The sequence below is a fragment of the Metopolophium dirhodum genome, chromosome 9, assembly GCF_019925205.1.
Source record: "Metopolophium dirhodum isolate CAU chromosome 9, ASM1992520v1, whole genome shotgun sequence".
Classification (NCBI taxonomy): Eukaryota; Metazoa; Arthropoda; class Insecta; order Hemiptera; family Aphididae; genus Metopolophium; species Metopolophium dirhodum.
Window position 1 is genome coordinate 30,242,925 of NC_083568.1, and position 12,341 is coordinate 30,255,265.

At 26.8% G+C, this 12,341-nt stretch overlaps 2 protein-coding genes across 2 annotated transcripts; one reads left to right on the plus strand and one right to left on the minus strand.

Moving 5' to 3' along the window:
• Positions 1-1,959: 1,959 nt before the first annotated feature.
• On the minus strand, positions 1,960-4,712 carry LOC132952388 (isocitrate dehydrogenase [NAD] subunit beta, mitochondrial). The gene is made up of 9 exons (XM_061024682.1): positions 4,515-4,712; positions 4,330-4,380; positions 4,195-4,263; positions 3,916-4,134; positions 3,642-3,848; positions 3,417-3,581; positions 3,098-3,307; positions 2,881-3,036; positions 1,960-2,749 (listed from the first exon to the last, which is right to left on the minus strand). Exons 1-9 carry the CDS (start codon positions 4,554-4,556, stop codon positions 2,675-2,677), a joined length of 1,194 nt encoding a protein of 397 aa, XP_060880665.1. The 5' UTR covers positions 4,557-4,712; the 3' UTR covers positions 1,960-2,674.
• Positions 4,713-4,842: 130 nt separating this feature from the next.
• Positions 4,843-9,575, plus strand: LOC132952387 (NADPH-dependent diflavin oxidoreductase 1). Its single transcript, XM_061024680.1, has 9 exons — positions 4,843-5,178; positions 5,525-5,707; positions 6,242-6,493; positions 6,558-6,696; positions 7,316-7,573; positions 7,633-7,887; positions 8,725-8,889; positions 8,990-9,216; positions 9,280-9,575. Exons 1-9 carry the CDS (start codon positions 5,087-5,089, stop codon positions 9,488-9,490), a joined length of 1,782 nt encoding a protein of 593 aa, XP_060880663.1. The 5' UTR covers positions 4,843-5,086; the 3' UTR covers positions 9,491-9,575.
• The last annotated feature ends 2,766 nt before the right edge of the window (positions 9,576-12,341 follow it).

Sequence of the window (12,341 nt, forward strand, 5' to 3'; positions counted from 1 at the left end):
ATATTTTATGATATTGTGATTAAAGTAATTCATTTTAGTACCTAACTACATTTGTGAATTTCGTTGTGTATATAAAATATAATAATATACACTATAAGTTTCACACACCCACAAATTTATTTTTAAATTACAACATAATAACTAAAATCGTTTTTCTTTATTTTAATACCTATGCAATTTCGGTCAAAATTGAATTTAAAATGTCTGAAAAAAATTACTGAGTTAATATATTTTTTTAGATTTTTTTGGTTCCAGTATGAACTGTTTATGAGAATCTTTGTATTAACCTCTCAATCCTTTTCTATAAAAATTGAACAATTTATCATTGTTTAATTACCATAATTGATAATTTACAAGTTTTTGATAAATTTTGTCAAAATTTGAACTTTAAATACTTATTAATAATCCGTAGTCACAATTTTTTTACATAATATCAACTGCTATTACAACAACTTATAACTTATAAGGAACCTTGTATTCAATTTTCAAGCTTTTTGACCCAACGAATATATTTTTATTTACATTTATAGAATAAATAAGAGACACATTAGAGTTACACTAAAAAACAAAATCGTGTTTTTCTAAAAATGGTTTTGCGTGAAACCAAAAATTTAAAACAAGGTTTGACATAAATTAATTCTGTAACCAAAAAATTCTAAATGCTCTAGCTGTAAAAATGGCTTTGGCATAAAAAAAAAAAGATCAAATGTGTGTTCCTATTTACGTAATGTTTAAAACCACTAAAATATATTCATAAAATAAATATAGAAATATCAACTCATTAATTTTAATACTATGTTTTCACATGATTTTTGTACCTACCTATATATTTATGGTCGCCACAGTTAGGCTTCAGACAGATAAATGTTTAACTACAAAATAATTATTACATTTTTTTCAAAATTCGAATTTCAAAAGTTTATAAAAAAGGTTATGCCTATATTTTTTTTAAAAAATATTTTTCAACTGCCAAAGTAATAATATATCAGTAATCCTTGTATTAAATTCTCACGCATTTTTACCTAACAAATAAAATTGTATTGACAATTATAGAAAAAATATTGAAAACTAAAAATGTTTGTAAACAGCTAAAAGTGAGTCAACATTTTATGATGTATAGAAAATAAAAATACAAATATTCAATGAAATTTTCATGTATAGACAGTTATTTGTTTTTGAAGAACAACAAAATAAGAAAATCACTATATGAGAAATCAAAATCAAAGATTTTGAAATTGTCCGTAATCAGCTCAAAACGATTAAAAATATTTTCAAAACTTCATGGCATACAGAAAATAAAAGTATAAACATTCAGTGAAATTGTCATGTATTTACAATTTATTCATTTTTGAGATTTTGAATTACAACAAAATAATAAAATTGCTATATGAGAAATCGAGCGACTATCCAATGTTAGTTCAGTTGTTAAGGTTTTTTGGAAATCACTCAAATATCTGGGACTTTTAACAGGCTGCCAATACTCATATTATAGTCATATGTAGCTATTGGAGCAGCTTAATGAACATGGCGACATTATAAGTCATAAGATGTCTTACAGAAATAGGACATGCTAATGATGGGTATCTCAGATGTCAGACTGGTCCTATTCCAGACAATTAATACTTAAATTTTTATACTTTTTACTTATTTTTTTAAAATGTTTGACAATATTTTTGTGATTTATAGACAACTATTTTAAATGTTATATATAGAACAATTACATTTATTTTAATATATTATAGTTACCAAAAGCGAACAGCATCTAGACTTATGTATTTAATAATTGAGTTATGATTATGACTTAAACACAATGTATCATGGAAATTTTTAAAAAACCACCGCAACAGATCATAGTTTTAAGAACTCTTTTTTGGAGGAAGAGGAGGAGAGGCTAAACTAAATTCTGCAGTGATTGTATTTTCAAAGAATTTTAATAGTGATTAAATAACAAGTCTTGAATAATGATAGCTAAATAAGATTTTATTTAATACTAAAATACATCAATTAACAATAATAAAATATATTACTTGGTATTTTGCTGATCAATTCTTATAATAAAAACTGATAATAAACTAAAGCAAATGATTACAGTGTGTAATAAATTGCAATTTATTATTCATTTATATAAAAGGGACTATTCTTAAAATTAAGCATTAGGTTTCCATACAATTATTTAATATTATTTTAATTTTTAAGTACAATAACAGTATACTAGCAATAATAGTATTATATACTATAGTATAGTAATATGTTTTAGTGCATTAATTGTAACATTTTTTAATAAATATTATTTCAAAATATATAAATATATATATTTATAAAATTGTCTTAAAAGTATTAAAAACACAAAATTACAGTGTCTAGATTTTTAATGGTTCATAAAAAACTTTTTAAATAGTATCTTAATACACATCTAATCAAAATATTTGATAATAATATTTTTTAAATATCAACTTTAATAAATAATGATAAATGAAATAACAACATGAAAAGGAGTATTTAAGTTAATGAAAAAGTTGTTGTCTACTTTAACAATAAATTTTTTTTATAAATTATGTAATCTATTTCATTAATACTGTGTACAACCGATGAAATTAGGCTAAAATGAGAAAAAAAATTATTATTACAGGAAAATTTAATGTTCAACTCACAAAAATAAGGAAATAATAATAATTTAAACAATAGCTTTTATAACTGCATCAGTAAATTCATGAGTGCTGCTTGAACCACCTAAATCCCTCGTTCTCACCTAAAAAATTGTTTAAATTGTTTTAAAACTTTTTAATCTAAATGAGAATCAAATTCAACTTGTATAAATAATACAAAATTTACATATTATAATACTAAATTATATTTTTAATTAAAATTAACAATACTCACTTTTCCTGCAGCAAGCACTTCCCTAATTGCATTTCTGATGGATTCACTGTAATGTTGTAGATTAACATGTCTCAACATTTTAGATGCACACATCAACATCGCAGTGGGATTAGCAATATTTTTACCGACGGCGGTTTGGAATACGTGTCTTGCACCCTAAGATAATTATTAAAAGTTAAAATAAAATCATTAGTTAATTAAATATGATAGTTATTACTGGTTCAAACACAGCGCATTCAGGACTGAATGAAGAGCTAGCAACAACACCTGCTCCACCTACTAAACCAGCCGCCAAGTTATCTAATATGTTGCCGTATAAATTGGGCATGACTAGAATATCAAATTGTTGAGGATTAGATACCATCTGCATAGTACAGTTATCGACAATCATAGCTTCAAAGTTGACACCAGGATATAGTTGTTTGATCTTAAAACAAGAAAACATAGTTTAACAAAATAGCACTAAATTTGAAAAATGTATAACTTTTACTTTTAAGTATTTAAATAATTTTATACTTATAGGGTTACCAACTTACCTCTGAACAACTTTTTAAAAACAAACCATCTCCAAGTTTCATAATGTTGGCTTTATGAACACACGTAACACGTTCACGATTATTTCTAATAGCATAATCAAAAGCAAATTTAGCTATTCTTTGAGATTTTGAAGCAGTAACAATTTTTAAACACTCAACTACACCCTAGAAATAATAAAAATATTTAATACATATATAAGTAATGATGAAAAATGTATCACTTACGTCGACTGATTCATGTTCGAGAGCTGAATATTCTCCTTCTGTAAGTTCACGAATAATTACCATGTCTATATTTTTATGTCTAGAAGCAACTCCCGGCCATGAAACTACATGAACAACATTGGAATATAAATCTAAACCTTTCCTGAGTTTCATATGTAAATTTTGAAGTTCTCCAGAATAGCTAACATCAGGACTCATTAAGGCACCCTATGTAATAAATGTAATTTGTATGACATAAACTATATTTAAAAAAAAAAAAACAATGACAGCATACCATCAAACAAATTCTATTGCGATTGATTGATTTGATAACATCTTCAACTTTAGCACTGCTAGAATGCTGTACTTCTGAAAATAATATGGTTTCAAAATCAATAGGAGCTCCAATTGCTTTCAGTACTGTTTGGACGGAGTTCATCAGTTCAGGATAGACTCCATCGCCAGGAATTAATGTACAAGTAATTCGTTCAACTGGCAAGTTGGAAAACTTATCCTGTAAAATTAATTATTCAAGTTGAAAATAAAAACACGGATATAGAATTCATTGGTTTACTTCATTTGGTTCACCAGAAGCAAACGCCCTAGCAATCGGTGACTTGACGCTAACAGCTTTAGCGGCATCCTAGAAATGAATACAAAATAATTTTGTAAAAGTTTTAATTAATCAAATAGTAGAGATAAATTATACCAATGACGACGGAGTGTGGAGACATTTATTTCCCAGTGCATTTTGAGCTGACTGTACATAAAATACACATACATAAAACATAATACATAATAATGTAATTTTTGTAAGAAAACTGTTAGGAATGAGATGGTATATTATAGTAAAAAATTTAATATCATAATACATTTATTTATGATTTTACTTACTCTGTTCATCAGTAGTTTCATTCCATTTTTAAGAATCGACATTTCGATAAAGTCGATTACTTACAGCGTTTGAACGGCGAAAATTTTAGGAAAATGAATTATCGCAGGGTAGAAGAGTAATAAAGAAAAGGAGTTCGGACCTTCTCGAGAGCAATATTATATTTCTAGATCGCAGTATCAGAGAAAAAGAATCGGTGATCGCGATGTCCAATGAAATCACAGATTTCAATAATTATCATATTGGTGCCCGCTGTAACTGTACCGTATGTACAGCCCTTTAGAGGGTAACAGCTGTAGATAAGATCGGTACGACGGTACGGATTGTACTGATAATGAGAACGGGTACTCAACGACATGAGCTCCGAACGTATTTGGACTAACGTACTGACAACGACGATATTTATTTTGAATTTAATTACATTCGCAGTATAGTTGCACGTTCGTACATGATTTTTAATTATTCTACATTAGTTGTTCTACTACAACAGTTGGACGATTCAATACTTCAATAGCTCAATGTTCTCACAGTAAGAAAATTCGTGATTCGTGACTATAAGCTTAACAACATAATAATGGACAACAGTCGTCGACTTCTCATATTGTACGGTAGTCAAACTGGATGCGCCCAGGAGGTTGCTGAAAGGATTTGGAGGGAATCAAAATGGTACATAAACTTTTTATTAATCGAAATAAGGAAAATAAGTAATTTGAAAAAAAAAAACGTCAGCCTAGGGTAATTAAACTACCAAATAGGTATACAAACTAAATTAAAGAAACTAGGTAGGTACCTATGTTCTTTATTTTTTTTCTGTTTAAACTGGGATTAATATTAATATGTCGATTGGCTAAGAAATAAAAAAAAAAAAAACATAAAAATTAATTTTAGTGAGAATACTATTTAATGATGAAAATTAATCAAACATTATATTCTTATTTATTTTTAACTTACCTACCTATTTATATATTATTTAATAATTAAAATTGAATAATATATTTTGTTTACTGTTTAGGTTGCATTATAGTGGACCTGTTATTGCAATTGATGACTATCCCATTGACAAATTAATTTTTGAAAAAAAAATTATTTTTGTTTGTTCAACTACTGGACAAGGTGATCAACCAGATAATATGAAAACTACTTGGAAATTTCTATTAAGAAAAAATTTACCTTCTAGTTCCTTAACTAATGTTGAGTAAGGCAACTTTTCTGTTGATGCACTAAAGATATAGTTAACACGTTGAATGCACACCTTTTTTTAAGGTATAATGCAGTTTACCCCAACAATCATGTAATTTTTTACATGTGTTCAAAAATATTATCCTATGACGCTGCAGTCAAAAATTGAAATGCAGTAAGCAAGCGCGCGCTTCAAATAAAAGCCACTTTATTGGTCATGTAAGAGAATCGGGATTTATATAATTTTACATATTATTTGTTATGTGTCTATGCAAGAGAATAGGAATTAGATGTTTTTATGGTTCATATTACATTGAATTGAAGAGTAAAAAACTCTTGTATGAGTACATTAATATTTTTGGTAGTATTTTATCAAATTTTCAAAACCAAAAAACTAAATTTGTAGTATATTATGTTGCATTGCTTTACATAAGTTGATAGGTGTACACTTAGTGGCATTCAAGTGCAGTCAACGTGTTAAATTAAAATATTATTTTAAAAAAAATTGTGTTATTGTATACTATTAATTATCATTTTACAAATATTTTAGGTTTGCTGTTTTAGGTTTGGGAGATAGCTCATATGTAAAATTCAATCATGTTGCTAAAAAACTGTACAGAAGGCTTATACAATTAGGAGGAAAACCATTATGTGATATTGGGTTAGCTGATGACCAACATGATATCGGAGCATTTGCTGTTATTGATCCATGGATAGATAATTTGTGGAATGTATTAATTGAAAAACATCCACTTACAGATGGATTAACACCTATAGACCGAAATTCGTTACCGCCACCAAAGTAAATTTTAAAATAAATCATTAATATATTTTCAATGCTTGTGACTAATAAAAATTATATTTAGGTGGAATGTACATACATCAAGTTCAAATATTTTCATCCATACAAGTGACAAGTTGCCTAATAATGACCTATTAAAACCAAATTCAACAATAGTCACTTGTTTATCAAACACAAAAACCACAGCTGAAAATCATTTCCAAGTAATTTGTTTTTTATGCATCATAAATAAAATTCAGAAGTGTACTTGGAAATATGTTATGGAAAATAATTAACATTTTGACTTGCTGATTTTTGACCCCTCTTTTAAATTAAGATATCTAATATTACCATAATCATATTTATTTTTATTTAAAGATGTTATTTATAAAATAGTATTCTAGTTGCCAAAATATACTTGCTTATGTTTAGATTTGCTATCTTCATTTATGAACAGCCTCACAGATAATAACTTTAATTATTATGTATAAAAGTGACAATTTTATATTTACTAATTTTTCATTTATACTTGATAAATAATAATAATAATAATTTTTCTAATTTAAAAATAACTGTTTTATTGGCATTGACAGAAATAATATATTTGAACTCTAAACCCTAAACCCTCATGTTTGCTCCATTTTTCTTGGTGTCTTAGCCTTTTAGGCTGCAGTTAACTACTAACTTATTCTACACAGTATATCTTAATAGGTAATTGACTAAAATTATATGTTTAGATAAATCAATATGTATCACTCTTCTCGACATTAGTTTACTAATTATAATTAATTTTTATATGAATAACAAATAATATTTATCATGTTTTTTAAATCATTTATTTAGGATGTACGATTATTAAAGTTTGAACATTCAGAAAACAGTATTAAATATTCACCCGGAGATGTTTTAATGGTTCGTCCAGTTAACTCTGAAACATCCGTGAACAATTTCTTTCAATTGCTGAATGATAATAAGAACATGGAACTAAATCCTACCACAATACTGAATGTGACACAATGCAGCAATGATATGCCTATACCGTATAATTTGTGCAAACCATTTACTTTATATCAATGTGCTAAATACTACTGGGATTTAAATGTAAATATTTTTTTGTTGTAATAACATATATATTTTTGATGGTGAATACAATTATGCAGATTATACCAAATAGGTATACATTTCAATTGTTGTCATACTTCACGGATAATGAATTGGAAAAAGAAAAGCTGAAGGAATTCACCACTCCTGAAGGACAAGATGAACTATATAGCTATTGCAATCGCCCAAGAAGAACTATTCTAGAAGTATTGGCCGATTTTCCTCATGCAACATCTAAAGTATCTTTAGAATACCTTTTTGAAATTTTTTCTCCGATACGTCCGAGAGCCTTTTCAATTGCTTCAGCACCTTCTGTAAGTTTTTATTTATACATAAAATTCATAAATTAATAGATTGTTTTATCATTATTATGAACTTTAATGTAAAGATGATTGAATATATGAATACATAGGCTCTGCCTCCCATTAATTTATGATGTGAAATGGTTTTTTTTTAATTTCATAATGCAGAATATTTAAAAGTAGGTATTATTGCCAAAAATGTAGGGGATGTTTGTGCACATCACTGCATTGTTTAGTCATGATGAATCCCTGAAAATTTTGTAAAATGTAGCGAGAAGATTTAAAAGAGTCTTTAGTTTTTAGTCATGAGTGTAGCCCTTAATAGATATCATATTTGAAATTAATAATGTAAAATATTTTGTACATAATGCAAAGTATAAATCATAATCTATTATTTAAATGATATAATTTTTCTAAATATTAAGTTTTATGCAATGCACATGCCATTTATTTTATTATTTTTAAGGAACTCATATGAATGTATTTTATTTATTTTTTTATATACCTATAATATGAGTATTGATGAATAAGAATAGATTATACTATTTTTTATAATTTATATTACAAAATATATTTAACAAATTTTGTAATAAGCATATCTGCATAACAATTAACAGAATATTACAATATATATTTTAAACATTATGTATCATATTATGCAGTAGTCAACAATATGATTTATAATTAAACTATTAGTTTTATTTAGCATATTTATGGTGGTTTGCAGAACGTTCACTAAACGTTAAACAAACCGTTAGAGCCCTAACAAATGATTATAGTAAATTATAAATAAACTTTTTATAAAATTATTTAGTTTTAAGTTTTAATTATTTATTTATTTTCTTGTAGGTACACATAAATGAAATACATTTACTTGTTGCTGTTGTTACATACAAGACAAAATTACTTGCTAAACGAACTGGCTTATGTTCTACATGGCTTGCTAGCTTAAACATTGGTGATAAAATTCCAGTTTGGATTCAGAAAGGATCTTTTCAGTTTCCATATAGTCAAGTAAATATTTTACTATTAAAATATGAATCAATTTGTAGTTGATTAATAATCTAAACAAAATTAAGTAATTTATATTTATTTCTAAACGTTTTATTTTTAGTCGTGTAATGTTATAATGATTGGACCTGGTACTGGTGTAGCACCGTTTCGAAGTTTTGTGCATGAAGCTGTTGCTAATAAATGTGGTAACGGAAAAACTTTACATTTATATTTTGGTGCTAGAAATAGATTGGGTGATTTTCATTGTGTTAATGATTGGGAAAAACTAGTAGCAGATGAAAAACTATCATTGTATACTGCATTTTCGAGAGATCAAGATCATAAAATGTAATTTTTCAATTATTTCTTGAATTTACATCATAAAATAAATAACTTTTTGTATTTTTGCAGTTATGTACAACACATTTTAGAACAAAACGAAGAAGAATTATTTAAATTACTTTCTACTAAAGAATGTTATGTATTTGTTGCTGGAAATGCAAAAGACATGCCAACTGCAGTTAAAAATGTATTTATAAATATACTTACAAAAAATAAACATTTAAATACCATAGATATGATGGAAACTAAAGGATTTTATCAAACCGAAACATGGAGCTAGTATTTTTATTTCATATTAAACATTTAAGTACAATTCAATATTGAATATTATATTAATTAAAGTAATATATACAATTCAATTAAAATGCATTAATTTATTGAATAAAAATTATTATTGAACTATTTATAACTATAATTTATTTATTGTGATTTATTTTTATTATTTTTTAATGAATACTAATCATGTGGCATGTGTGTAAGTATGTTAACATGCACTTTAAATTCTAATAAAATAGAATACATTTGTGGGGTGATTTATTTTTCTATTTTTTTTTTTTTTTTGTTGATCTAAAACAGTTATTCCCAATGTGCGGTGTACTGCCCCCATGTGAGCTTTTTTAATTTTGAGGGGGGGAGGGGCGTTTAGTTTTATTAGATTTAAGAATTAAGAATATAAAAATCCTAGGGATTGGGGAAGGGGGCAGTGTGAGATTTTTGAAAATCTAAAAAGGGCGTTGAGTAGAAAAAAGGTTGAGAATCACTGATCTTAAGCAAGGGTCGGCAATTAAGTTCTGTATAGCAGTCCAGATTATTTGAAAAGAAAAATTTCGAGGGCTAGAAAAAACTTGAATGTTAGTAAAGTTAATAGTTACAACTATTCCTGTTCCTATTAATTTTTGAGTTAAAAGTTGAAAAATACGGTTTAAGCTGTTTAAACCAAATTATTTAATATAATAATTTAATATTTGCCAGTTTTTTAAAATTTGCACAGTGTTTTCGAGGTGGAGATCCGTTAATGCTGAACGATATTTATTCTTTGCATATCATTATAACAGCATTGAAAATAATATTTTTGGCGGTCCAGTTATTTTCCCTCCGTGGGCCGGATATGGCCCGCCGTCCGCTTATTGTCGACACCTGACCTTAAGTATCGGCAACTATGACCATTGGAATTTTTCAGTGGGGCGAGGATTCATCACTAAACCTATAGGTTAGTCACACATCCGAAAACTAGCAACCCCGGTTGATGCTCGACCTCAGAACACGTTATTGAAAAAATAATATTTTTAAACCAGACTAGTAATTATTATATAATATACTAGGGAAATTACTAAATTAGCATTACCAAATAATTTTAATTTCAAAACATAGACATATAGGAAATTATATGAATTAAATCATTAGACAATAGAAGGGGTTTAGAGTCTTTAAGGCTTATGAAAAATCAAAAGCTAACGGTTTTCCAGTCTATTAGAAATATATGATATATTTTCTATATCGGCCATTATACCTGCGAATATCTTTATCACATGTCAAAATATCAAATACTAGGTATGTGTTGATGTACAGTGACATTAATTATTAACACATTGTTAATGTACTATAATAATTCTTTATATAAAGTTGATTAAAATTGTGTAAATGTTTAATCTTTTTTTTATCAAATTACGGGGAATTCAATATATCTTTTACTTTATTTTATTAAATATATTAGTTAATAATTTTTAACTTATAATAATGATATGTACTAACACAATTGTAAAAAATCACTATAATAATAAGTAAGTATTATACTATTAACTATATTAAGTTAAAGTAGTTATATATTACCCGTGTATAACTGTATAAATTTACATATTATATAATTTAATAATAATATATATGTAGGTGCTATAAAAAAACAATAGGTAAGTCAATACGTCAATACTCGAGGCGCATGATTATTCAATGTTCACGTGTTTTCATAAATAAGCACAGTGAACACTGAACAGTTATTTCACAATAACACAATTGTGTCTAGATTAAGGCGTCATACGCACTCATTACTCATTAGTCATTTCCTATAATACGCATGTATTTATCAAATTATTAATGAGCTGTGCACGTATAACAACTATAGGGTTGTTACAATATGTACGCCTATATATTTAGGTACACGATATACGTCAATACAGTATTACAGTGTGATTCGTTTAAATATAAAATATATTTGGTGGAAAGCCAAGTATCTACGGGTTTTCCTTTTACAACAATATATCAAAAATCAATTAAGGAGAAATAATCAATTTGCAGGTGAAATTTAAAAAAAAATTGAACTTATCAGGAAGCTTGTTATACATTTTTAAATCTGAGATGTAAAAACTAAAAAGAAACATTTTTTGAAATACTAATTACAAAATAATTTCCAATTTTAATTTAATTCATAACCTTTTGGCATTTACATTGTTTTGCTAAATAGTTTTTATATAATTGGTAAAAAACAGCCAAATAAAACCGAAAACTATGATTCTCGATGTTATTGCCATTTTATAATTTATTTTATATCTATTAAAATTTAAAAATGACTAACAAATAACTATTAATCTTCTCTGTGTATTGATTATGGTGGTAAATAAGATTTTTTTGTAGAACGAAGAAATTGCAGGAGGGGTTCAGGTCCTTGCGTTCAAGTATGGGTTCAAGTCCTATCTTATCCTTGCGTACGATAGCCTACTAGGAATATATAGACTTATAATAATAAGTAACTTATTATTATAAGTCTATGTAGGTACCTATTTTGTTAATTGTTATTGACTTATTGTATCACTAATAGTTGTACCAATTTGTTTTAATACATATCGTTTTAAGTGGCGTAATTTCGAAGGGGGGGGGGTGTCGTACCACCCATGATTTTTTTAAAACTGCCAAACCATATTTTATTACTTATTTAACTATAAATATAAATATAATTATTCATATTTTATAGGTATTAGGTACTATAGTATATTTTATAGAAAGAATGCATAAAAACTCGATTCCCCTATGTTAGTATAACTAAGATAATAATACAGCGTAATAAACACTAATTACAACTGTACAAATATATTTAAATAAGGTATTAACAGGTATAGTGCAGTTAAGCAACCAAGCAA

Coding starts and splice junctions, on each gene's coding strand:
- LOC132952387 (XM_061024680.1), top strand. CDS start 5,087: ATGGACAACAGTCGTCGACTTCTCATATTGTACGGTAGTCAAACTGGA. Junction 5,708..6,241: donor AGTTCCTTAACTAATGTTGA/GTAAGGCAACTT, acceptor CAAATATTTTAG/GTTTGCTGTTTTAGGTTTGG. Junction 7,888..8,724: donor CAATTGCTTCAGCACCTTCT/GTAAGTTTTTAT, acceptor ATTTTCTTGTAG/GTACACATAAATGAAATACA.
- LOC132952388 (XM_061024682.1), bottom strand. CDS start 4,556: ATGTCGATTCTTAAAAATGGAATGAAACTACTGATGAACAGA. Junction 4,381..4,514: donor TGAAACTACTGATGAACAGA/GTAAGTAAAATC, acceptor TTTTATGTACAG/TCAGCTCAAAATGCACTGGG. Junction 4,135..4,194: donor CTTCTGGTGAACCAAATGAA/GTAAACCAATGA, acceptor TTAATTTTACAG/GATAAGTTTTCCAACTTGCC.